Source organism: Diadema setosum, chromosome 10 (genome assembly GCF_964275005.1).
Source record: "Diadema setosum chromosome 10, eeDiaSeto1, whole genome shotgun sequence".
Classification (NCBI taxonomy): domain Eukaryota; kingdom Metazoa; phylum Echinodermata; class Echinoidea; order Diadematoida; family Diadematidae; genus Diadema; species Diadema setosum.
Genome location: NC_092694.1, coordinates 22,560,062 through 22,587,327, shown reverse-complemented (window position 1 = coordinate 22,587,327; position 27,266 = coordinate 22,560,062). Strand labels below are relative to the sequence as shown.

At 37.7% G+C, this 27,266-nt stretch overlaps 1 protein-coding gene across 1 annotated transcript in view; it reads right to left on the bottom strand.

The window, feature by feature from the left end:
- LOC140234016 (uncharacterized) overlaps window positions 1-15,866 on the bottom strand; it is a 42,944-nt gene extending 27,078 nt beyond the window's left edge. The window contains exons 1-2 of the mRNA XM_072314098.1: window positions 15,737-15,866; window positions 13,397-14,005 (exon numbers count right to left, since the gene is read on the bottom strand). Coding sequence (XP_072170199.1) covers window positions 13,397-14,005; window positions 15,737-15,856 — 729 coding nt within the window. The 5' untranslated portion in view covers window positions 15,857-15,866. The remainder of the gene's footprint in view (window positions 1-13,396; window positions 14,006-15,736) is intronic.
- Window positions 15,867-27,266: the final 11,400 nt, after the last annotated feature.

Below are 27,266 nucleotides of genomic sequence, written 5' to 3'. Positions count from 1 at the left end.
AAGACATTTTGGATTTTAGACCTGTTTGATTATTCTTATTTGTAGTACATGCTGATTTAATTCAAAGACTTACAAAATGTACTTATTAAACATAATAAAGAATGCTTTTATCACACATGTACACACACATAAAAAAAGAATGCCTAGATAATGAAACAAAAATGCCTTCACCTTTTACTTGTTCATGCAGGCATTTCAAATAATTGATATATCAAGAGTATTACAAGTTGCTTGTTCATGTAAAAAACTGTTTGGATTTCAAAAAGTATAAGAGAAGTCAGATACGGCTGATCAACCTTGTCACATCATGCTTGGAACACACCATACAATGTAAATTTACACTATGTTTTACCATGATAGGGTTTAATTTGTAACATGATGCAATACTGATAATCAAGAAAGTCATAAGCATCACTTTTTACTGACATTTTGTACACAACAGATAACAATGAAGAGCCACATTTGCACCCATTCTAATTATGTATGCATACAGTGTACATGTATCTGGAGTGCAATTTTTGTGAATGTCAGTAATATGTCCTCTTTGAGAAGAGGTATTCTCTCCAAAGTGACATTTTAATGCTTTTAGTAAACATTATGCCACAGTGCATTTAAGATTTGCATACAAAAACACCTCTGGTGCTACACAATGTATACTTTACCTGAGATACAAACTTTTTTAAACTTTCGCATCTTTGAGTATTTACAGGACTTGTAATTTACGTAGTCCAATCTAAGTATTCTTTAGGGATTCTCTGTATCATCTTATTCTTTGTTTTTTATTGAAATTCATAGAAAAAAAATATTGAAAATATATCCTTGTTGTTTAATAAATAACGCTACCTTTCATATTGAAAAGGGGAAAGAGTATCATGTTTTCATACAGTATTTTTATGTGTCAAAAAAGTCCTCTCCGAATGATGTACACGTACACAATGTACATTGGTCTTCCAACATCTCATTTACCACTTATCAAAGGACAAATGTTCAAAGATTACATGTAAAACCACTCTTTAAAAGTGTTGTGAAGTCCAAAAAATCTGGCACAACTGCTTGGCGAAATTATGGGTTGCACTTTTCTTTTCTTTTTCTTTTTTTTGTCACAACCTTTATGCGGGCGTTGGTGTGGCTTGTTTATCACATGATATGAAATTGCTCTACATTTCGATAAAACATATCAAAGGAAATGTTCTTTTTGAACTTAATAATCATAATTTTCATCAATCATTTAAGGGCTAAACATTTTTAAAGTATTTGTTACGTTGTTATCTATATATGTCAAAAAATATGTCCTCTCCGAAAAAGAAATGTCCTCTCCGAATGATTTTTTTGACACTACTTATCTCAGCAACCATTAACCACAGGACATTCAAACTTTGCCTGTAAAAGCACCCTTGATATACCTATTAGGGATATACAACAAATCTGGTATAACTCATTTGTGGAGTTTAGGATCATTAATTCTTCGATGTCATGGTGATTGCCTTGGGGATTTTTCCATGAAAATCATGAATTTTCTAGAATAAAAGTGTTTAAAACTTAAAAACATGACTTACTTTCATATTCACCATCCTCCAATTATTTAAAAATGTGTTAATTTTTCACCTGAAGTTGTAATCTCTAGTCAGGGTGTGGTAGGATGGTATCAGAGGTCTGAGGGCTAGATTTTTATCACCACTGGCATGTTTCATGCAATAAAAAGAAAAGTTGATGACTTTAAGCTCCAATTTTTCAGATTATTTAAATTCAACTATCCTACAATGCAGCGACAAAAAATCAGGGAATACGAAAAAACTTTTTTTTTCACCCCCGTGAGACAGAAGTGCGTACCCTGATTGTAAAACAACCCATAGGCGATTTGGCCAGATATGGAAGAAACAATGTTCATATACACGTACCTGACGAACCAGTGGTAGCTACAGGATGTACATTGCAGATATAGGTGGCATACACTGCAACATTAGTGTAATCTATACTGCATAGCCTACTTAGAATTGAAACATTTTAACGCAAAATTCAGAATATGTTGTTTAGGAATGCTATAGGTAAATCGTGCGAGTTTTGTATGAGTTTTAATTGAGTTTGAAATCACTCTTTTTTTCATCTTCGCTGCATGAACATGTGCAGATAATTGGAGAAGTCCAGATATTAAAGGGATGGCAGGATAATCGATGTCGGACTGTATGACTCTCTTAATCATCACCATCTGCTATCACATGCACTTATTCTCTGTCAGAACTAAAGATCCTAATTCACCAAAAGGAAAACAGCCCATTCATGAATTCATTCCTCATATAAATCCCAAACTATCCAATGCAACCACCAATTACAAAATGGACAGCATCTCATGTCAGTTGTCATCTTAGCAGTTTGAACTACTCAAATCAACTGAAAAGTTTCAAGATCAAACAAGGTAAACTATGATATTGTATAGCCATTATCTACATCCTTTGAAACAATACCCCTTCTCCCACACAACCCCAACCCTCCCACACACACACAAACACAAATACAAACACAGACAAACAAACACAAATACAAACACAGACAAACAAACATAAAAGCTAGCACAAAAAAAAAGATTCATACTAGGCATACACTTAGAAATGAAAACTTGTCACCATGAACTATCACAAGTCTGTAGCTTCTGTGATGAACAAAGTCACCTTCACATCTAAAGTAGACATTTCTTATCAGTCCATTCCTTATTTTAACATCCTCTCCCACCCCTCCCCCATCCATCACCCACACCAACCCCCCCCCCCCCGTCACACTCGAGAAAATGAAATAGGAGCACTACATCAAGTCTCCACATGGTTAATGCACCCAAAATGGAATTGTCAAAAGATTGCCAGCGAACTCGAGGTGATGTGGGGGGGGGGGGGGACGGTACTCTGGCCAATAGTTACAGATACCTCATTTCATTCCTTTGGCACTAAAAATCTTCATCTGTGGCAGTTTCCTTTTCTCCTCGTACCCTATTCCCTACCCCATACCTACTCCTCAACACCTCGCTGCCCCCCCCCCCCACGCACGCACACACACACACACACACAGTATTTGAAACAGTGAGTGTATAAATTGTCTTGTAAGGTACCTCAGGAGATATTTAACAACAACAAAATGCCAGCAGCCCCGTCTAGGAGCAGGCCCCTATCCTGTGTCTGGCTGTCTGGGGAGGAATGCGATTTACGGAGAAAGCGCCGTGTTCACACTTGTCTCTGGATCCAGAAGAAAACCTTGCTTGGATTATTAAATTCTCCCTTCAGTTTCTATAACAATGCCGGAAGTGAGACTCCTCTGTTTCGGTCAGATCTGTTTGGTTCGGAGATAACTTTGAGAGGGATGATGTATTTCAAACAGCTATTAAAATCACATTTGTGCATTGTGAGTTTGGGCTGACAGTCCTCTGATGTATATTCATGATTACGATCACGATCATGATCACAATTGTGATTATACCTTTGTTATCATTATTATTATCATCATCATCATCATCATTGTCATTTAGTCTCATTTATTGTTTAGTCTCATTTACAATTGTAGGCAGGGTAGCCACTTCACTGATCAAGAAATGTTCTCTTAGTGGGCCCAATTCACACTAGAAACAGAAGTACAAATACAAAGAAAAGTACTAGGAATCTATAAAGTGAATATGAAAGGGTAAATGCAATGTGCAGAGCACAGAGGCATGGTATATGGTGTCTGAGTGTCCCGTGGTGACCTGTATTTGTCCCCCTGTAGTGTTTTTTGGGGGAAAGTGGGTTAGGTGTGAACAGCTCTCTGTTGAAAGATAGCATCTTTCCCATCCCAAGACTGTCTCCTACGCTTCGAGACAAGTGCGAACGCAAGGAGACCGAGCGAGTGACTAAGGCAGATATATATGGCACGACGTGTCACTAGCAATCAAAAGTCCCTATGAAAATGCTCATTTTGATACAGGGTGAGGGCTAGGGCACGCTTCACAGGTAAAATTACGTGCCTGCACGGAGAGAAAACTATGTCACAGCATAAATGGTAGTTTCCAGAGCGGAGTGGCTTGAGAAGAAAAAGAAACAACAACAAAGCATGCCTTTGATTTCTATCATCTTATTAGCCACTATATAGGCCTATATCTCATCTCACATATGACTTGGTATGAGGAAGCATGTCTGGTACTGTGTGTGTTATTTTTACAAACTAAGGGAAATTTAGGGAGTCAGAACAAATATAGCCGGTGAGACATAGGAAAGTTTTGACAACTCATCTTCAGAGGAAGTCAGAAAATAATGAAAGTTAGTACATCAAATGAAAATATTGTGGTATGCCTCTGTACATTGGAGTATATACGTAGACTTGTCTGTGAAATGCATTTGTATTTCAAAATTACTGTCCAATTCATGGAAATGATTTTTGCATATGAATATTAAAAGCAACACTCAAATACCAACTAATCATTATGCACATGACCCTTAATACATGGCATATGTCTGAAGACTAGATACATGTTACAATGTACATAGTGTATGTCTCCTTATGAATGTTTGTGACAGCTCAATGGTCTGCATGAGATTATGTCATGTAATAGAAAGCGAAAATTGAAGTCATGCGTTACACAGTGAATCCTCACCAGCTTCACACTCCAGTATGACTACATGGTATACAACGTATCTCGTTTCCTAATTGCCAGTCAGAAGGCTGGGGGAGCCAGCGTAGGCACTAAGGAATAGCCTCCCATCAAAATCCCTGCCGTTCCATCGTTATCTTCCCTCATCAATAGCTGTGCCTAGTCTAGCAAATTAAACCCATTACAACTACTAGTACCTAATACGGTATAAACCATATACTTTGCAAGGTTTTTATTTTCCTGAAAAAGTTACTGGTCCAACAGTAATTTTTACTGGTCAGGGACCATCGGACCAGTGCCAGTGTGCAACACTGCTGTACAGCAACTACGTGCATGTACTTGCATTTCATTCACTCTCAGTACTTGCGTTTCATTCACTCTCAGTTCTCTCAAGTCTTAGCATTCTCAAAATGTCATTAGAAATACATATGAATTAACATAACTATTTTTTTCTCATTTTTCATTTCTGGGTCACCCTCTTTTCTTCAGTGTATTAGATAAGGTGAAGACAGTGCAGGGAATTAGTCTTTTTATTTGTCTGTATGTTTGCGCATGGGAGCTGAGAGAAATAACATATAAAACATGCACACACACACAAACACAAACATCTCCTACATGAATCCCTTAAATTCCTACAGCAGTAGGCAGAGTTAGTTATACTGTATATACTGTGAAACATGATATATTCACAGCATGAATTTTTAACGAATTGGAGCCAACAGCCTTTTTTGCGGCATTAAATTTTCGCAAACTGCCACTGGCATTCAATGCATATAGTGTACAAAAGAACTTTCGCGTGCATTTTAATTTCGCGAATCTTCACGCTCACGAAATTCGCGAAATCAAAATGCACGTGAACATTTCTCGTTTTACAGTACGATGTATCAACAGGACTGAGCATGGCCTTTAATGACCATAACCTCCTACACATAATGGCCTCAATATTGGCCTCATGTCCAGCCAAAGCAAAGTCCAAAATTATTGTGCCAAATCCTGGTTTGTCTTTTCTGGCCAGCATGCAAAAGAAATATACTACTCTGGACAGGATGTTTTGACACTGCTGGTCAGTCAATACAGATCACTACAATGGAGCCTCACTATAGAGAGGTCGGATGGAACTAAACCCTGTTATAACGAGGTAATTTTTCGGATCCGAACTCTTTGTACATCTCTGTTTTCATACCCTGATACTATGAGAAACCTGATACAACAGGGTCATGATTAAATTATTGTGTGTACCAAGAACTTTGCAGTGTTGTTTGCAAGTTAACACACAGTTCAGGACACTAAATATAACCAGTGGAAACACTGTCATGCATGCTTGTTGAGTGACCTAGCATCACAGCGGGGGGTTTAACTGTTGGACAACGTGACTCATGCATCCACAAGCAGAGGTATTCGTCGTCGGAAAGTCCGAGCTGCGCCCCTTTGCACAAAAACAAGCCACTCCCGGGAATCTGGACCCTAATCACTCTCATTAGAACTGACAAGTTCCAAGAACACGGCGTATGACAGGCTTTGTTTCCAACGAGCTCTTGTTACCATGGTACCTCTTAAAGAGTTCCTGCAAACTTCTTATGATCCTGTCGTTTGCAATGGTTAATGGCAGTGACATATTGTTTTTGACATGTTATCATCTTTGCTACTTCTCTAAGTTTTTTTGTGTTTTTTTTTTCTGTTTTCTCCTTGGACATCAGAAGCTCTCATGTCAGGTTTAATGCACCCAAATTTCCTCTAAACAAATTAGGCTGTCGTTCAGGCAACTCTTCATGAATTTATTACTTAACATCTACCAAAGATAATAAAAAGGTTCAGTTGTAATTCATGGCAACACCATCATTGACTGAAGACCTCACCAACATGGAAAATGCATTATCCTTTATTACTGATAACCTTTGTAACCCTATTAAGCAATTGGCATGAAAATGATCTCACTCCCAGCACAAATGGTTCTTATCTTCCTCTTCTTTCAAACCTAAACCTGGGACCACACCCATCACCCAAGAGAAGACTAGGGCTGTGTTTTAAAAACATTTAGAGTACCGAGAAACACAGTTTTGAAACATGGCTTTGATGCATGGTTTGACAGAGGAAAGTTTCCAAGAGTTTATTCCGAGTGTGTTTCTGGCTCGCTCAGACTGTGCCATTGTGCATCTCAATATGTGCCGCCTTGTCCCTTGGTAATTAGATGTCAGCAGCTTATAACAATTTGTCAGGAAATATATCAGACAAAATGTGACCCGCTACAACAAAAGGATCCTAAAGTTGCTGACGGGTGAGCCGAGAAAATGGAGTTTGAAGTCAGATCATCAAAAATCCGTCAAAACTTTCGGATTTCTGTTTTTGATATAATTTTGTAGTCTAATGTACTGTATACGCCATATATTTCGCGAGTCTAAATTTTCGCGAATCAGGAATTCCCGACAGTTTCGCGAGAGGTTAAATTCGCGATCGTGGAGTCCTGTACTGAACGGAGATACGTACAATCTGTACATGCAATATTTTCGCGTGTCTTTAATTTCGCGAATAGCACCCGACTCGCGAAATTCGCGAAAATAAAAACCTCGCGAAATATTTGGCGTATACAGTATCTTCTATCATCTGCCAAAATTTCGAAGCTAACTGATCAAAGGAAAGGCAAGAAAAGAACATTTTTCTGGGCCATGATTTTCCGACTTTCAACGGAACAGAAACGTGTCCGAAGAGTTGGATTTACCGCCGCAGCTAGACTCTGCCCCTAGCAACGAAGGAGTGATCTCATTGGTCAGAGCGTGGCATCCTGGTTACTGATTGGTCGTGCGTAGACCACTGGTGCTAAGCTTGAATGAACATCGTGGAGGTTGCTAGGAGCGTCCCTTCTATTGTCAAACGGTGAAAACTGTCTTGCTTCCCCTTGATCATGATAGCGTCGGAAGGAAAACTTTGAAGGCGGTTTTCTCGAAACGCTGATTTCTTAAACCACTCGACATGCGCTAATAAAATCATCCATATCTCCACAACTGAGTACTTTTAGGAGTCATGTTATATATGACATTAAAGAGGAAGAGTAAGGGAATAATGTTATGTCATTTTCAGAAAATTGTCCTCCCCAGACTTTCGGATCCTTTTGTTGCAGCGGGTCACAAATGCTTCACGAAATGCCCACTAGTTCCTCAAAACAGAAAGCATGGAAAGATAAGATATTCAGAGATTAGCATACATGTAGTTGAATGACCAACAATACTGTAAAAGTCTTTTCCTCAAAACATTCTTCCTTATTACTCAAATCTGGACAATAGTACAGAATTCATTCATGACTAGGGGACACTACACAAACGAGCCCTATCTTCCCTTTTCAACATAGACTGTATCAAGTCACGGTCATGAAATGACAATTTTTGCCACAACAAAAGAAGGTAATAACCCTCCATGACCGAAAGCACAACAGAACACATTCATGTAATATTAGCACACGACTCCTGGTGAGTCACTGTTGGAAACACAATTAGTCTGACTCACAGGGGTTTCGAGTTCTTCCTGGAAATTACCGCTACTTTAACTAGGTTCTAATTGGAGGAGACAGGTGTATCATTTAGGAAGGGCAAAGTGGACTTTGTAGTTACGATGATGTTACTGCTGGAACATCAGGGGCCTGTTTGATTAAAAAAAGTTATGATTGATATTACGCTCAATTTACTGAATATAGTTCAATAAATTGAGCATGCAAGTACCTGTAAGATCAATACTGATCGCAAGTCTGTTTCAAAGAGATATTTCAATTTACTTTACTTCTGTTTAATAATTTATAAACAATTTGATATCTGAGCCAATGTGTTAAAATTTCAGAATCTAAGAATGTTTGGACACACAACTTTTCAAGATATAATGAAAGATATTACACTCAATGGCATTCAATGTTGACCTAGTGCGATTAAATGTCTTATCACCTGCTTAATCTGTTGCAGCTAAATTTACAGCCAGTTTTCACAAATTTGTCTTGCCTGGAAGTCATCTTTCGTAGATTTTCTGTTGAAGGTTTTTGGAAATAATGTAGATAAAACTCTATACGTACCTTCAAAAGATTACGAGTGTGCAGAACATATATTTAGAAAAAAAAATTAAAAAGTTAATTTTAGAAAACAGTATGTTCACTTGTATGGCATCTTATATTGAATTGCAAGAATGTACTATGCACTCTGCATATATGTTAAATGTCCAAAAGCAAATTTTCTGTTTGTTTGTTCGTTTGTTTTTACATGGAAATGAATTATCTTGAATCTTGAATTAAATGTGAAGTGAGTTTATTCACCTTTCAAGGCAACAGTTCCCATTCCTTACAAATCTACACTATGAAAGTCTTGTTCAATTGTTTGGTTCTAACTATACCACACAGTTGGATGTCATGTCTCTTCCTGAGCACAAGGTAAACTTCAGGTGATATGACAGATTGGACGAGATTCTACGGAACAATGCCCCAGGTTCTTATCATTACACATCCAATGTACAATGTGCATGTCCTTATTTCAACATATATTCTATTTTGGTCTTTAATACTGCGGTGCTTTGCTTTTCTTTTGTGCTGCGGCGCTAAACAAATAACCTGTTGAACTTCCTGCATGTGCATTATCTCATGACACTATGGCCATTAAAACAGTCAGGGAGGTCATACTGTGACATAAAGCTTGACAGTAGAACAGATATTGAGACAGACTAGGAGTTGAGTATATCAGTACAAACTGTGTGGTCATCATTTTTGCTTTTGTTTCTGCATCATTCTGTTTGTGCATGATGAATACTTGTCTTGAGTAAAGAACTGCTTTATAACTAATGGGCTCTTTAGTGGCAAATTAAGTTTGCTCAAATACCAAACCTACAATATATGTATAGTAAACTTTTTCCTTTTCCCATGTTTTATTCTCACTTTCTACTTAAATTGCAACAATCTTGCAGAATGCAAGCAATCGTGCATGGAGAATGTAATAAAGTAGCAAACTGCTGAATTTTGCTTGGCTTTTTACATCTAATTAATCAAGTGAGTTCAAACAGCAAACTGATCACTCTCCCAAATATGTAAACCTACAGTAACTGTATTGCACATAAAAGAGAGGGCATAGAAATTTTTCTTGTAACAAAATGGCAGCAAAACTATGCTGATACTAAAACTGAAATTGAAATTATTGATACGATATTTCTACCAAAAGAGTGAAACATTACAGAAATTGTGTGGAAACAATCAAACAAGTCATGTTTTTATACAATACCAGAGATTTCTTTAAAAGAGCCTTTTTTTATTAACTGAAGTTTATACCTTGAATTGACTAATGTTTATATATGATATACACAGTATTTCCATAATGATTAAATACATCTAAGTTTCTGTTACTGTTCTTTCCTAATATCCTAAAACACTACATGCACGGTATATCTTTTTTGTCTGTTATACACCAGCAGTATCACACTCTCAATTAATCCACATCTAGCTTCTCTATTTTCTTTTCTCTTGTATCTCTTGCTCTTTGACACACATTCATTCTTTTACTCCACTAATTTGTTGATCAATCCAATACCCATCAATTTACTGTGTGTACTTAGTAACAATACTTCCATACGTCTATGTATCCATCAAGTGTTCGTTGTGAGCTAATTTAATAATAGCATTTGTCAGCTACTCACAATTTCATATTTTCACTCATCAGGGCATTACAAAGGATGTCTTTTCTATTTGCAAAAATACTTATTTGGGTAAGGGCCCCATATTTCTTTACAGATCGTAGGTGCTAATAGATTGTACCTGCCCCACAGCAAGTTATATGTTGTATATCTAGCTCTAGGCAACCAGCAAGCATGTTTGTTAGTTACTCTTCAGAATAATGCAAACCATCAACAGCTCCTTCCGACCCAATTTTTTCCCCCTCTTACATGTTATAACCATGCAAATACCTTGAAATATGATCCAACCCCATCCAGACATCAGTTGTCCTGTGTGTGGCAATAAAGCAAATTTGTACAATGCACGGCCTCCTACAACCCCCCCCCCCTCCTTTTGAGACAGCAGAACCGCCACCCCCCCCCCCCCCCATGAGACAGCAGACAGGTAGACACCTCTCAACAGAAAAGCATCTCAGACTGAGGGGCAAAATGAGAGGATATGATCACTTAATCACTGCTAAGAATTAGTCACAACAACACGTGTTAAAACAAGTGAGTCCATCGTTTGCTTGCCAACAAGCATCCTGCCTATCAAGGAAAAGACAGTTATTATTAAAGTGTCAAAACACTTGCTCCTTTCCCTTACAATGAAATGAGGACAGGACAGGATGACATAAAAACACCCCTCTTCCATCCCTCCCCCCCCCCCCCAAAAAAAAAAAAAAATGCAATTGGTATACGCTATGATTGGAAAATTTGCATGTTTTGCTTAGTGTGCATTCTAATGTTGATTTATGCACATATCATCTGTAAAAATGTATACATGTATATGTATACACGTCTGTTGGAAATGAAAAAAATGAATGAATGAATGAATGAATGAATGAATGAATGAATGAATGAATGAATGAATGAATATAGTGAAGCCTATGGCATGCCTTCTTCTCATGCAATCATTGTAATCTACAGCAAATAGAGCATTTCTCTTGTTTTATATATGATCAGTAATCTTGACCTCTGATCTTGACCTTTGACCTCTATCACAAAGGATATGCTTCCTCATTTATTTTTATCCACCATACCAAATTACATTCCCACTGGTCATTTCTAGCTACAGTAATGGCTAAGAAAAGTTTCACCTTTACAGCTTAGTGATATTGACCATGACCTCTGATCTTAACCTCTGCCATTTATTCAAATACTTCTTTTTCATTTCTATTCTCCATATCACAGAATATGACTGGACAATGGCATTTTCAAAATGAAAGTACAATGACCTCTAGCCTTAAAGGTAGGGGATACCTTTTACAGACCTCCCAAAATGCAGCAAAACATTAAATATGAACCTCAGGGGACTTGCTTAGGCCACTGCTTAGAAATTTGGAAGTCAACAGTTATCTAAAATTTGAATAATGCACAAAACTCAACTACTCAGTAGTTCTGTGTGTCAGCCACACTTAAGCCTTTTTGTTGCATTCTTCTGTATTTGTGATCTATAAACACAAATCTAAAAGTACAAGAGCTGATGTAATAACATATAGAGTGTGTGGCAAGAATGTATATAGAAATGTTTGTAAGTGTTGATGAACTTTCTTCACAAAATATACATGATGGACACACATGCAGTACATGGGTCTGCAAAGGTAGCCTAGTAATGTACTGGAATTTACGGTGAGCCCCGAAAACAATTCAATTCAAAATCTAACGGTCAAAAAAATATACTAAATGTTACCTTCCACTTTCAATACTTTATGGGAGTTTTTAAAATGATACTCTCTTCAACATACTACTGTATTTATACAACTCTTCATTTAAGGCGTGCAAATAACCCTAACATTTAACACACCACACAATCATCTATTTATGTCAATCCTTCCTGTATCAGTCTATATCACCACGGTGACCACAATTTTGTAGCCTACAGCTAGAGAACGATATCTTAAGTCAAATTTCAGTGAACTTTCACCTTTTACCTCTGGGGATTTTTGCCCCTAAATCTACTCAGCACATATATACCTCATGTAGCATATACAGACTGAGTATCAAGCACATCGTCCTCAGTGCATTTCTTGAATTGTGTCAGTAATATCAGGTGCATACAGACACTCAGACAAACAGGCACATGATCCAAAAATGTAATGCCTGTTCGCACATTTCGGAGGTGGAGGCATAAAAAGGGGGATACCTAATTTGCTCCTGTCAAACGCATGGCTTTCCAGAAGGTGGCACAACTACCCATCAAAACAAAATGATAAAATTAGTGCATCCATCTTGGCTTGCCTTCAAACATCATTGTCACTAAAGAGAAAGACATCATATGTCACAATGATGTTCTTGCGTACCAAAGAAATGGAGACAAGAAGGAAGAGAAAAGAATTGAAAAAAAAAAATCGAGAAAAACACCAAAAAAAACATGCATCTTGCTTCTGTTAAGGCTTCGAAGCATGCCACCAGCTAGATGGAATTGTGAGGCACTCAAATGTTGGCTGAAACCTTCTTCTCATTTTGCAAGGGGTGTGATGTAGGACAGTGCTTCTCAACCTTTTCTAACCGGAGGCCAACTTTGGCTCCTGCAATCTTTTTTCAGGGACCAGTTAGATCAAATGTGAATCTTTTTTAATTCATTTTTGGCTGACATCACGGCCTACATGAGAGAGCTTTGCGGCCCATTGGTTGAGAAGCACTAAAGGAGGATATGTAGTGATGTCGTCATCGGTATCAACGCTATCATCAGTTTCAAGTCTCACAGCTTTTATTCAAGTACTTTCATTTTCTTTTTGTTTTGATTCACAGGGGATAGCAAGGAGAGAATATACTGACACTTTGGAACAAATGAAAGTGCAAAGAATGTACGGGTGATAGAGAAGAGCTCTGAAAATTTCCAAAGACCAACACTTTGTAACAACCTGGTACATCAAAACATAAAATTTCGACTGATTAGAATAATTTCCTAATGTTACTGGTGAAGGGATGAAACTCAAACATATATTAATGAATGTACAATTTTTGTATATCTGTGTAATTTGACTTTTAGTCGCCCACTCAGATTTTTTTTTAATAAAGACCTTTTAATCAATCAATCAATCAATCAATAGAGAGTAGATGAATGCAGGGTTGAGCAACTCATGTTGCTATGGTTACAAGTCAGACCCACAGACTCACCAGTGGAATATAGTTTTCAGGTAGCACCAGCTCCAGGCCATCTTCAGTCTCCTCAATCTTGGGTCTCAAGTCGTAGTCATCCCACTCGAGCTCCGACTCGTTGGCCGTCAGTCCGTTGCCACCCTTCCTCCAACCGTCCCTGCCGACGTTCCGTTTCCTCTGTTCCTTCTTCTCCTTGTCGTCGCTCAGGTCATAGTTGTCCCACTCGAGGTCGTCGTAGAAGCCGAGGCTCCGCGGCCGCTGGTGGTGGTACCGCGACTGGTTCTGGTTCTGGTTCTGCTGGTAGGCGTGGCCGTTGTGGCCGTTGTGGTGGTGGTACGGCGGCGACGACGACTGCCGCTGAAGCGGTGGATGCTGCTGCTGCTGTCGCTGCTGCTGCTGCTGCGGATGATGTTGGCTGCTGTGGTAGAGTGACTGGTGTTGCGGATGGTGGGGGTGATGGTAGGGCTGTTGCGGGGTGTTGTAGTAGCTGTTAGGAGAGTAGCGGCCCCGGCGACCACCTCGAGGGGTGTGGTGAGGGGGGCTAGGGGGCGGGCCACTGTACCCCCTGCCGTTGTGATAAGGACGATGATGTGGAGGGCTTGAGTTTCTCGTTGTCACAGTGTACACCTAGTACAGATACAGGAAAGGCAATGAATGATCAGTGAAATGTCAAAGGTCAGCAAGGTCAGCAAGGTCAATTGAACTTATTTTGCTGGAGACTTAAAAAAAATATACAGTTAGTGGTTGTTTAATCTTATTATCATTTGAAATATCTGGAGATATATTTTACCAGATGAACTTATATTTTTCTCACTTCCAGGCATCAGGCTGATTTTTTTTCCTCTCATTCATCCTTCACCTTCGTATTTCATAATTCAATGTAGTTTCATTGTTCTCAATACCAATTTGATCAACTATCAACTAATCCATATTAACTTCTCAAAATGAGACAATTATGAATCTGCTATAAACAAAGCTCAAAAGTAAGACATCAAATCATATGATTCTTTTTCTCTCAATAATACCACATACAAAACCTAACATTCTGTGATATGACCTTTTAAGTGACCCTATTATACCTTCAGTTTGTAGGACTGTCAATCTCTGCTGATCAAAAACATGAATAAACAAATTATAAAACAAACATATTTTAAAGGAAAAAAATCTTACTTTTGTCAAAATTGCACACAAACGGATAGCACTTATAAATTTTAACCACATTCATAGTAGTATCATTTTAAACATCTGAAATCATTTAACCATTTTGCATTTCAGAAGTACATCTTTTTTTTCTGATGAGGGAAAAAAGCAACAAAATGTGAGCAAAACCCTTCCTAGTTGGCAGCTCTTGGTTTGGGATGCTATAGTTGGGGATGGTCTCAAGTATACACAGTATATTACAATATATAACATCAAGAAGATCATTCCCTGAAAACAAAGTTCGCTGCTCATGCATTGATTGACAGTTTGCATGTTGATGTTAATGAGGAAGAGAGGTTTGTGGTAACACAATGTGTATGTTGTCCTTGGAAGGAATATTGTTTGGCAAAAGAAGATCCTAGAAAGAAGAGAATATTGCTAAGTCACGCCTCGTCTTCATTTTCCTCTTTCTAGGTTCTTCTTTCCCCAAAACAACAGTCCTTTCAAGGACTTCATACACACCTGGTGTTACCTCACTACCCCTCTTCCCCCATTTCACTCCTTCAATTTAAAGGACAAGTTCACCGTATACATTTGGATTGGGTGAATGCAGAGATGTCAAGAGAACACATCAGTGAAAGTTTGAGGAAGATTGGAACAATCTGTTCAAAAGTTATGAATTTTGGAAGCTTCAGTGCCCCCATCGCTGGATGAAAAGACTACTACAGCTTGTGATGTCACATACGTAGAATGATACAAAGAAAGTATAAAGAAAGTTTAAAATATTTTCACTTTTCTCACATGATAAAAGAGCCTGTGACTCGCCTCTTTCAGAAGGCGGGGGAATAATATCACCTTAACATATGTCAGTAACAAGTTGAGGGTGTGTGTACTTTTTTTCTGGAAATATAATTTTATGAAATTCTCTTTACAAGTTTCTTAAATTTCATGTGACATCACAAGCTGTAGTAGTCTTCTCATCCAGCAGTGACTGCACAGAAATTTTTTTTAATTCATAACTTTCAAAAGGATTGTGCAATTTTTCTCAGACTTTCACTGAGATTTGTTCTACTAACATTGCTGCATTCACTCAAAATATTATGTCTAATAAGGTGAAATTGTCATTTAACCCTTTGCATGCCACATTCATTTCCTGTCCACAGAAATGTGTGTGAAATTTGTGTACATAAGCTTCACTGGTACAGGAAGGGTTAATACCTGGACAGCATTGTAGTTGCTGGGGTAGTGGTGGGCAGCTGCAGGGTGAATATGCTGGATCTCACCGGCGCGACGTAGTGGTGAGGGTGGGTGGTACATCCGTCCAACTGCCTGGGACATCTTCAATAATGATGAGCAGTAGAACCAGAGAAAGAAATAAAATCTTATCTATATCAACATACACATATTTCACAAATTTAGCATAGTCACAGTAAAGGCAATTCATCAGACAAGTCAATATATGGAGAAGAGTATGAAATTAAGCTACACACAGCCGGATACCACGCCGGATATTTTGCCCATACCAATTGTTTTTTCCATCAAAACAGAATTCTGAAAATTTCAGACTTATTTTCTTATAATCTCGGAATTTTTATGTATAAACTAACAACTAATGAATTACCATCTGTTTTTATCCACATGTTCAAAAGGAATTGTTCTATCCACTGTTATCCCACTCGCCAGAGTGACGCCTATCACCTTCCCCGTACTCGCACTATTTTTGCAAAGAAGACAATTATATTTACTGGACCCAGATATTGGAATGATCTCCCTCTAGATATCACTTCTTCCTTATCCTTATTCACCTTCAAACGCAAATTAAAACAGTTATTACTTAGTGGATACACACTACCAAGCCTTTAGCAAACTTTTTATGCTCCCATCAGTCTTTTGTCCTTGTCCTCAGCACCAAGTTATTCAAGTGATTTCATGGTACCGATACATCCTATAATATAGCATTTTTGTTATTCAAACACTGCGAGATTTGTATGCAGTCTGGTTTGTGCGATATCTATGTGGTTCATTAGTTTATTACTCATCGATTTTTTGTACTGGTGTAATTTTAGTTGGTCAAGACAAACAAATCCGTTCTCCATGTAAAATTATATGCCTATGAACTCGGGAACCTACAGTTTTACAAGCTTTAAAGCTTTTATGTAGGCCCCATCATATTTCTTATACTTACTAGTGACATTTTCATACGATGTGACCATGTACATTTGTGTCAAGTATATTTTCTTTTTCTTTTTCTTCTACAATCAAAAGACATGATTGTGTATATTTTGTACTCTTGTTTTGTCAATAATTTTGTAATGTCATCATTGAGAAAATGGAAATATGAAATAAATTTGAACTTGAACAGTGAAATAACAGCAGTCTTTTGCATTTGCACAAAGTATAACATACATACAGATATGCACAGTGCTCCAATAAAGTTTGCTACAATAAAAATTACCATGGCAAAATAACATACAGAGCATCCGCCCAAAACTGGGATATATTATTCATATAGGATTTTGCTTCATTTCAGCTATTCCTCTTTCCAATCACCAACACCGGGACAATGACATTCTCACCTTGTCTAGTTTGCATGATGTCATGAGAACTAAACATCACTGTTTGTGACAACATGAAAACCTTTACTGCAATCTCACAATTATGTCCAGTTTCAGGGCTTGAGATCAGTGGTGGTCCAGTAGCCCAGGGCCATAAAAATAGATGTCGGGCTACCAAACTTCTAAAAAGATTCCATAATCTTTTGGTAGTCCTACTACGCATCTGAAATTCATATTGAAGTTTTGTATTTCCTTTTATTTTGGGCCACCACATTTTTCTTTTAGGCCACCAAAATTTTAAATCTAAAGATTTTAGTGGCCCAAGCAGTTCGGGTCACCAAAGAAAAAAAGTTAGTGTTGAGCCCTGCCAGTTTATATGGCAGCTCTTAACATTCATTTTGTGTGATTGTACCTCTATTTAAAGTCAACAGCGAGGATGGGGTTTGAATAATTGCTAGAATCATCAATACTGCATACGCCACAATGTCTTTAGCGAGTCTCATTTTTCACGAATCGCAACTTCCTGGCAATTTTGCGAGTAGTTAAATTTGCGAGCATGGAGCACAGTACCGAAGGGAGAAATTGTATGCGTGCACGTAACATTCATGTCGGGATCAGAGTCAATATCTTCATGTTTTTAACTTCACAAATAGCACCTGATTCGTGAAATTCACGAAAACAAAAACCAACGAAAAATTCGGCGTATACGGTAGACGATGAAAACTGATCATCTTCTTTGATCCTTACCTGAAATGTGGAGTAGAGGGTGAGAGAGAAAGGACGATGAGAGTGGCAGTTGGCGGGGCGTGGTGTCCCCCCTACGAATCATTGCTTATCAAGCCCTCCGGGGAATGTAACACCAGCCCTGGAGCAAAAAATAAAAATCGAAAGAGGGGGGGAAAAGGAAGAGACTGGGTTAACATACATGTCACATGATCAAATCTTTAGACTCGCTTGCGTATGATGATATTCTACAGCCAGCATGGATGGCTGATTCGGAGATCAGCTCAAGTGACGGGAGTAATGTTTTGCATGATGCAGAGGTTACGTGCTCTAGCTGAAGCATCAAATGCCTAAACTGTTGATGATTTGCAGGTGGGGTGAATATGATGTTGATGAAGACGGTGAAGTATGACGCTGACAATGATGAAGTATGATGCTTGGTGATGAAAAAAAAGATTTTGATCAAGATAATTGTGACACAGCTAATGACTGAAATCACAGGTACATGTACAATAATGACTGATGATCACTTATATCATGATGATGACGACGACGATGATGATGATGATGATGATGATAATGATGATGATGATTATGAAAGTGAGAAATTATGAACTCCTTCTACCAGCAATTGCAAAAATTGTGATGATAAGGAAGCTCATACGGGAATCTCTCAAGTGTATTCATCAACATCAAAATTAGATGTCATCCAAACCATGATTAAAATGCAAAATTATGGATCAAAGAAATTGTACATATATTGTATATTCATGCATCACAGTATGGAAGCTAAAGTTACATCTCAGATACAAAGATGAGGGAAAAAAGTAAGAAAAGGGGCACACTTCCCCCTTTAATCGACACAGCATACTACAACCATACCACCACCCATTCCCAGCGACGAATGCTACACCGGAACAAAAATGCGCCTTGTTGTACCTCAACTGGCGAGACCAAATACTTCTTAAGGTATGCTGAATGTACGGCGTACACGAATGCATCTGGCACCCTCAGCACCTGGTATGCGCATGATACATTAGTGTTAGGTGCCACTGAGATATGGGCTATGTACATCCAACCACATGAAGCATCATACAGGCAAACTGTACTGATCTAAATGTATCAATCACGCCTTACTTCAAAATGTAGACAACATTCAGTGGAAATATTCCTCTATCTATAATGGTAGTCATTCACAAAATGCTTACTTAGCCGCTATCAGTGTTGGAATAACTGCCTCACACCAATACTAAACATGAGTAACAAATATAATATGATTTTGTTCAAGTCTTACCACAGCATCATAAGAGTTATTTGTACATGTGCACAAGTCTGTGTGGCTACAGTTAATACAGTATGTCCAAAAAAATAATAATAATACAATCGGATTTTCGCGCTGAAAATTCCCAATATGATTTAACTACATCTAAATGCTACTTCAGGGTCTTAAAATATAACACCTTAGCTCTATTTTGCAGAAAACACCATTCAATTTGGTTGAGCGGTCACAGAGAAAAATGGATTGTTGCAAAGCATGTCATGAGTCTGATTTTTCCAAGTTTGGCACTTGGATGCTCTTGGAACTGCATATTAATGTGTGAACACAATAGCCTGAACTTGGAGGGAAGAGATTCCTGACATGCTCTACAAAATTACTCATTTCTCCTTGACCATTGAAGCAAATCAAATGGGGCTTTCTGTAAGATGTGGGCAATGAGTTATATTTTCATACCCTAAAGCTGTATTTGAATTAATTTACTACTTTTAAAGTTATTGTGGAGAGTCCCATTGAATTTTTTTTTTTTTTTTTTTTTTTTGGGGGGGGGGGGGGGACATACGGTATAGCCAAAGCCAAATGCCTGAAAGTTTAAGTAATCAAATTTGTAGAAGTCCTTATTCCTCTGAGAATCTTTTTAACTAGCTCTGGCAAGGCGCCTACAAGTTGTAAGATGCAAGGGACTCTTGGCTTGTTCGGTTTGTTTTGCATCCATTTCGTTTATTGAAAGTGCTGGTCACTAGATAATGTTGCCAATGTACATGAAAAGAGAGAAGAAATAGTGTGGTAGATAAATACAGATCTCTTTAAAAAAAAAATGTAGGAATAACTTGACATCAAAACAGAAATATCCAATGATTATCCACAAGGGACGATCATTATCTTATTGATATTATGATTACCAAGATGGACTAGCTATATCCAAAATATTGTATGATGACTGAAAACAGAATGAAGTGTTAAAAGAAAGAAATGAAAGAATGGTTCCTTTTTTTCCGACATGTTTGTTAATTTACAGATCAGCAGTTGCGATCTTAACGAATTTAATTTGTAGAGGGAGACAAAGTGAAGAAACTCGAACCAGAATGAAGTGTTCTTTTTCATTTTCTGTCTCTACAAACTAGTGGGCTGGTTTTTAAAATAAAAAAATATCTTAATTCTTTCGAGATTCTCATCATTATTATATGTGTGTGTGTGTGTGTGTGTGTGTGTGTGTGTGTGTGTGTGTGTGTGTGTGTATGTGTGTGTGTGCTGCAAGCATCGAGCTACAGAAGTAGCTCCATGCTACTTCAAGCAAAGATTTTGTTTTTCAGCTAACCTGCATTTGCTGTTTTTAATAAACTTCTGAACCCTGGGACATGATAAAATTTAGTGAACAGGAAGAAGCACTCTTCCTCAATTTTGATGTGATTTGACAAATGAGAGACGGGCTTACAACAGACTAAAAGATTTTTCCCCTTCTTCTATACTGCGAAAATCACTGCCTTCCTTGCAACAGACATAAAAGAAAATGATACTTAGTCTGATAAACAAGACAAGGAATGACTGAGTGACCATTGTCCCTTTGACTGACCATTCATGAGAAAGTGTAGAAAGAAGCAAACAATTGTCCATAGGCCTATTGCATGAAAATGTAAACATTTAGTCACTAGCGGTCAAGTCCGTACGCTGGCCAGAAGCTATGTGCAAATGAATGAGGTGATATTACGTACCCAAACTAAAGCATTGTCACTTCATGGTTTATGCATTTTCTGAGCTTACAGTTGATATGTATACTTCTTCTTGCAACATGTAACAGTTGCTAATGAAATCTACAAAACTATTGTAGTTTTGAGACAATAGATAGTGCACCATGCTTTCGTGTACGATTAAGTACAGCTCACGTTCTGCACTGGCACAGTGTTGTTGACTCATTGTCATGACAATTAAATAGCGCCGCCGCTGTTAGAGTTTTTCAGTTATATGCAATAGTGAGAATTGTGCACAAAGTTACATACCCAAGATCTTCCAGAGAATCCAAGTTGATCTATGATTGACACTAACATAATTTCAATAGTATTTCAGTACTCACTGTGGGTCATACATGTAGATTGAAACAGAGGTTTACCTTCTACAAAATTACTGAGTTTTAAAGTGAAAATCAATGTCAGGGTTCTTTGAAAAACAGGGTCTGGATACATAGCCTAGGTGAGGGTAAGTAGAGAAAAGTGTGACATTGCTATGAACCCTGACTTTTGGCTAATGCACTTCAGAATGGGGGGAAACTGAACTGCTCAGCTACTGTACATCCCAAACATCTCTGTTCCCTTCCTCCTCTTCCCCCTCCCCACCCTACCCCCCCCCCCCCCCCAACCCAAATCTTTCGCTCCTCTTCTCCCCGTGGACAGTCTAGGTTTTGCTTGACACAAACTGCAATAGGCTGTGACAGAGGATTTTCAGGCAGGGAGCCAAGACAAGTCAGAAGTAGTATCTCCCCATCTCACACACAGAGAGATGTTTTGAAAGGGCAAGAATTTTGGTCCCGCTGTAGATATACATTTTTCTAAATATATATGAATGGGTATGGCGATAGCTAAAGGGGGGGGGGGGGAGCTTGATAAGACATTCAAAGAACATGCCTACAAAAGTATAGAGACTTGTATTTACTTTATATTCCTAGCACTGTTTGCATCTAGTGGGGCTATCATGTTGACTACTGAGCATGGAATAGAGAGCAAACAATATTTTGGTGCTACTATTGAGACACTGTTATGACTTGAGAATTGAGATGCATTTTCTGAAGCAAATTGGGTGCAAGGTGGAAGGAGAAGAGCCAGGTATTGGGAGACGTTGGTCTCATAAAAAAACAACAACAACAGCCCAATGCTACTTAAAAATCCCTTTCAATTTTGTGGTGCAACAGTGTAATATATATCAGGGAGGGGAGCTCACCTCCCTGATAATATTGACCAACCAGCAAAAGACAGCCAAACACATTGAAAGTAAATCTAAAAGTACACATAAAATGTACAGAGTCATATTGGAAAGTCACTTCTATCTATTGCAGGGCATAGTGGAGAATGACCTTGATGTTGCCTCTCCTAATTGTACTCTCAATACAATATGCTGGTAATCATCTACCATCATATAAAGAGGAGAAAATTAAATTAAACAGCGAGCATCAATTGTGAAAACCACTAAACCGAGGACATAAAATGCATGTCTGCGGAAAAGGTATTCTATTAAACCACAGTTTGACAAAGGAATCTATTCAAACACAGATGATACAGTTCATTAAATTGTCTTGTCTGTCTGATCAAGAACAATGCATTGTGACAGATGTGGGCACAAGTGTATTTGTCATAAAAAGGTATACATCTGCTGGCATTAATTCCCACAGTGTATTAAAACTCATGGTTTCAATACACACCTACATTCTTTTCCTTATACCTCATAATCGCGGTACTAAACAAAGTGCTTTCTCATCTCCGAACATTGCATCTGCAACCAGACATACGAATCATATAGATCTATTATGTCATTTGATTGTATATATCAATATCAGACATTCTTAATATACCTACTTTTTTTTAAAGTATTTTCTTTGCTACAGGTGTTCATACGTGTACCTGTACACAAAACACACACACACACTCACATCTATACACACATGATGTACATAAGATTCAGAAAAATCCCAGGCCTGTATGTCACTACATGCACTAATACTAAAAGGCTTACTATCAAACATACACAATTGTGAGCATATTTCGTTGTCAGTCATACAGGGTTTATACTCTTTCTCATGAATTAAATTCCATAACTTTCCATGACCTTTTCAGCCAGAATTCCATGGGTGATGACCTTTCCATGACTTTCACAATTTTTTTTTTTTTTTGAACACATTAGACTGAAAATTTGATCTCAAATCAAAGCGAAGCAACTTAGGGAATACATACACATCTCACACAAACAACAGAAAAACTTCTATAATTTTCGCAATTCCATCACTTTCCATGACCTTTTGATGGAAATATCAGTTTTTCATGACTTTCAAGGCCTGGAAAAAGACTAGGCCAAATTCCATGACTTTCCAGGTTTTCCATGACCTGTATGAACCCTGTCATAGCATTCTTTCTCACAGTCACCCTTATTTCCTTTGGATCAATTCCCCATTTTCTACTTTTTCTCCATTTCTCTAAAGAGATACCTTCTGATTTACAAAAAAAAAAAAGGCATGGCCACAAAAAATAAATAAATAAATGAACATAAAAAACACTGCAGCCACACACATACAATTGTACACTTATATTTAGCTCTATCCATTATTCACAATGACCATGGTTTTGCTGTGTGTTGAATAGGAGATAAAGTAAATGACTGCTATCCTTATCCTTGAAACAAATTAGGGAAAGATACTACATGTTTGAAAGATCTTTAACCACTGGCACCACATAAAATCAAAGCAATCATATTTACAGTGTACACCACTCAAAAATCCAAAACAAACAAAAGCAAATATTACGATACAAAAAAACAAAATAACAAACAAATCCTGAGGCCTTATATAAATATCTCTGTCATAGTTTCTTCTAAAATAGTTTTTTTTTTTTTCACTCTCTCTCTCTTAACAAACATAACCTGATCAGGCCCTTTAAGTTCAAGTGAAGAGTCCAGCAAAGTTCAGTTTACATTTCACAAAGAGATCCTTGTTGCACCATGGGGATTCTTCCGTCATCTGAGGAAGTGATGTGCTACACAAATGGAAGCCTAATATGGGGGAGGTGTCTGATTGCTACTGCTTTTAAAGGGACAGTCAGTTACAAGGGGGAAATGTTAAAAGAAAATACACACAACAGAGCTTGTTTCATAACTATGAAGTCATTGGATGAATGACAACAAAACTAGGACTCCTAAAAGCAAAAACAAGAACATCATCAAAATATTTGTATAGTATCCTGCAGCTTTGTACAACTGCACGGTATGGAATTCCCTTAAAGGGATCGTATAGTTTTGGTTGAGACCTAATTTCAGGTTTCTAACCTTTTTTGGTGAGATAATGAGAAACCTCTTATGAAATATGAAGAGCATGTAATTCTTTGAGGAATTCAACGTTTATTTGATGAAAATTGGTTTTGAAATGGCTGAGATATCCAAAACAGAGCGAATCTAATAAGTGTGGGACCCACACTTTATTACGATCGCTTTGTTTTACTTTGCTTTTGGATGTTTCAGTCATTCCAAACCCGATTTTCATCAAATAAACTTTGAATTCCTCTTAAAATGGTATGATTTGTACTATTTCATAAGTGTTTTCTTGGTATCTCACAAAAAGTTAAAAGCCCCTTTCTCATCTCCACCAATACTGTACCATCCCTTTAATCACAACTTTGTAACTGGTTTCATTTTTGATGGTTTATTCCATTTGCGCCATGACAGCATACGAGAGCTAATGTTTCCTTAAAGGTTTATACTAAATGAATAATCTATTATAATCATCTACTGTATGCTGTTATTTTCACGTACAGATATTTTCGCGAATGAGGAGGCCACAGACATTTTTGCCAGATGTTGTTTTCGTGAATTGACATCGCCGCTAATTTAAATGTACTCTGACTCTAGCATCTGGCAACATTTTTGTGTGTTGTTAAATTATCAATCCAACTGTGATTCATGAAATTCGCGAAATTCGCGAAAATTAAGCCCTCACAAAAATAAGAGCTTGTACGGTATTCAGACATACTCTCTTTTAATTAACATGCCTTTACCCTTCATCTCTTCAGAGTACCTGTACCTGCACTTCCTGAGGCGTACAATATTGCGACAATCTGATAAATCCCTGACTTCCTATGTAAAGCCCAACCCAACTTCAACAGAAAAGATAGTGGTTTTAGTAGTGGGATTCGCATTGGCGCAAAGTAGCGGGTTAATAAAATCATGACATTTGTGTCGCAATCCAAATCTTATGATAATGTTTGCCAGTGTGGACACAAAAATCCCACAAAATAGTGTGATCAGAATCATGATCCAAATTCCAAGAAATCTTACAATGATTTAAATATTATGAAAATTTGGGAAAAAGCAAGATAATTTCTACGGTGGGGACTACATGAACACCGGAGCAAATAATCTCGAGGTTTTTTATCCTATCATTCAAAACACACATCACAACAATGCACAAACACAAAGAGCAATGGTGACCACTTCGGGAGATTTCGGGCATGCGCAGTTTGGTCGACAAACTATCATGATCAGAAATTAGCAGGATATACATGTATCTGTCCATCTGAATGGGCACGACAAATCTTGGTACAATGTATTTTGATCGCCATTGATTATCGCACTACTTTGTCTGCGTGAAATGACACTACTATGTGGTAAGAATGTGCGTAACACAATACACTGAGCTATAAATGTTCTGCTCTAATGGTAGTAGCCTGCTAAAAGAGGCCTACCACATTCCATAAATTTCATCTAAACAGGGCATACTCATCTAATTACAGCTAAAGTCTAATATCCATTACGGGAAAAAAAAAAGAGTATGAAAATTACAAGTATTTCCTAATCCCTCCCAATTTGTTGTCTCTATGAATAGACTATAAATACTACCAAGAAGCAACAAATGAAATTTCTGTTCTCGGACTGTGCTCTGAATACTATTTAGGACAAAATACACTGGAATCTTCCTTTTATGCAGGCTAAAATGAGGATGAATTTTTTTTTTTTTTAAATCCATGTTCAGTTGCTGATGCCAATCCCTCCTCCTTAAAAAAAAAAAAAAACAAGACAAACAAACAAAGCAGGACAAAGAGAACATACAAAACAAAGCAGAACAAAATGAAATGAAATAAAATACATTAAAAATGCTATTGTTACTTGTTTTATAAGCTACTTTCTATGCATGTGGGTGTACATGCAAGTCCTAAAACATATCACACTGACTACATGTACATAAAGAAACACAAGCCCTGAAGAATACACAGTATGATACATCTTTAAAAGAAAGTGAAAGTTGAGTCACATTTTATTTCTGAATATTCAATTATGATGAACCCATGAGTGAAACTTTCACAGTGCAAATTAAATACTGTACATGAATTCTTGCCCTGAAAATTTGAGTTGAATTAGGAAAGATGGAAAAGGGAGAAACTGAGAAGACTTGTGACATGCTATAATTGGAAGTTAAAGGGATGGTATAGTTTTGGTTGAGACCTAATTTCAGGTTTCTAACATTTTTTGGTGGGATGATGAGAAACCTCTTATGAAATATGAAAGAGCATGTAATTCTATGAGGAATTCAACGTTTATTTGATGAAAATTGGTTTTGAAATGGCTGAGATATCCAAAAAAGAGCGATTCTAATAAAGTGTGGGACCCACACTTTATTACGATCGCTTTGTTTTACTTTGTTTTTGGACATCTCAGTCATTCCAAACCCGATTTTCATCAAATAAACTTTGAATTCCTCTTAAAATGGTATTTTCTGTACGTTATCATAAGTGTTTTCTTGGTATCTCGCAAAAAGTTAAAAGCCCAAATCTCATCTCCACCAATACTGTACCATCCCTTTAATGTCAATACATTGTATCATGCCACGGGTAGGCATACTGTATTATCTTTATAGTGTAATCACATGGTGATACACACACATAGTCAGCTATAAATCACAACGTACAGTACATGTACAACTTGTAACACGCACTACAGTGTACATATTCCACAACTCCATCACTTACTCAAGTATAAAGATTACATTACAACTATGAAAAGATTAGTAAGATAGTATCAAGAATATAAATCAACACACACACACACACACACACACACACATATAGAATGATAAAACACAAATCAAACATTCTGTACTGGGATGCAGAGATCAAAGTTCTCAGTTTGAAACAGCACCCTGCACATTGTACACTGATCAGGAATCACTAAATGTACTAATGCTGACATATCATATCTGATACTTAACTGTCAATGAGATTTGAACATACTGAGATTGGTCTGCATCATCTTTCAATGACATGCACGGGGCAGATCCAGGAATTCCGTAAAGGGAGGCGCCTTTACAAAATTAAAGGGGGGCGCACGCCTCCCCCCCCCCCCCCCCCCCCCCCCCCCCCCGCCCCCCCCCATTTCTTCTTTTTTATTTCTTTTGTTTTAACAACAAATAAAGATGGGGTGTGTGCCTGGTGCGCCACCCTCTGGATCC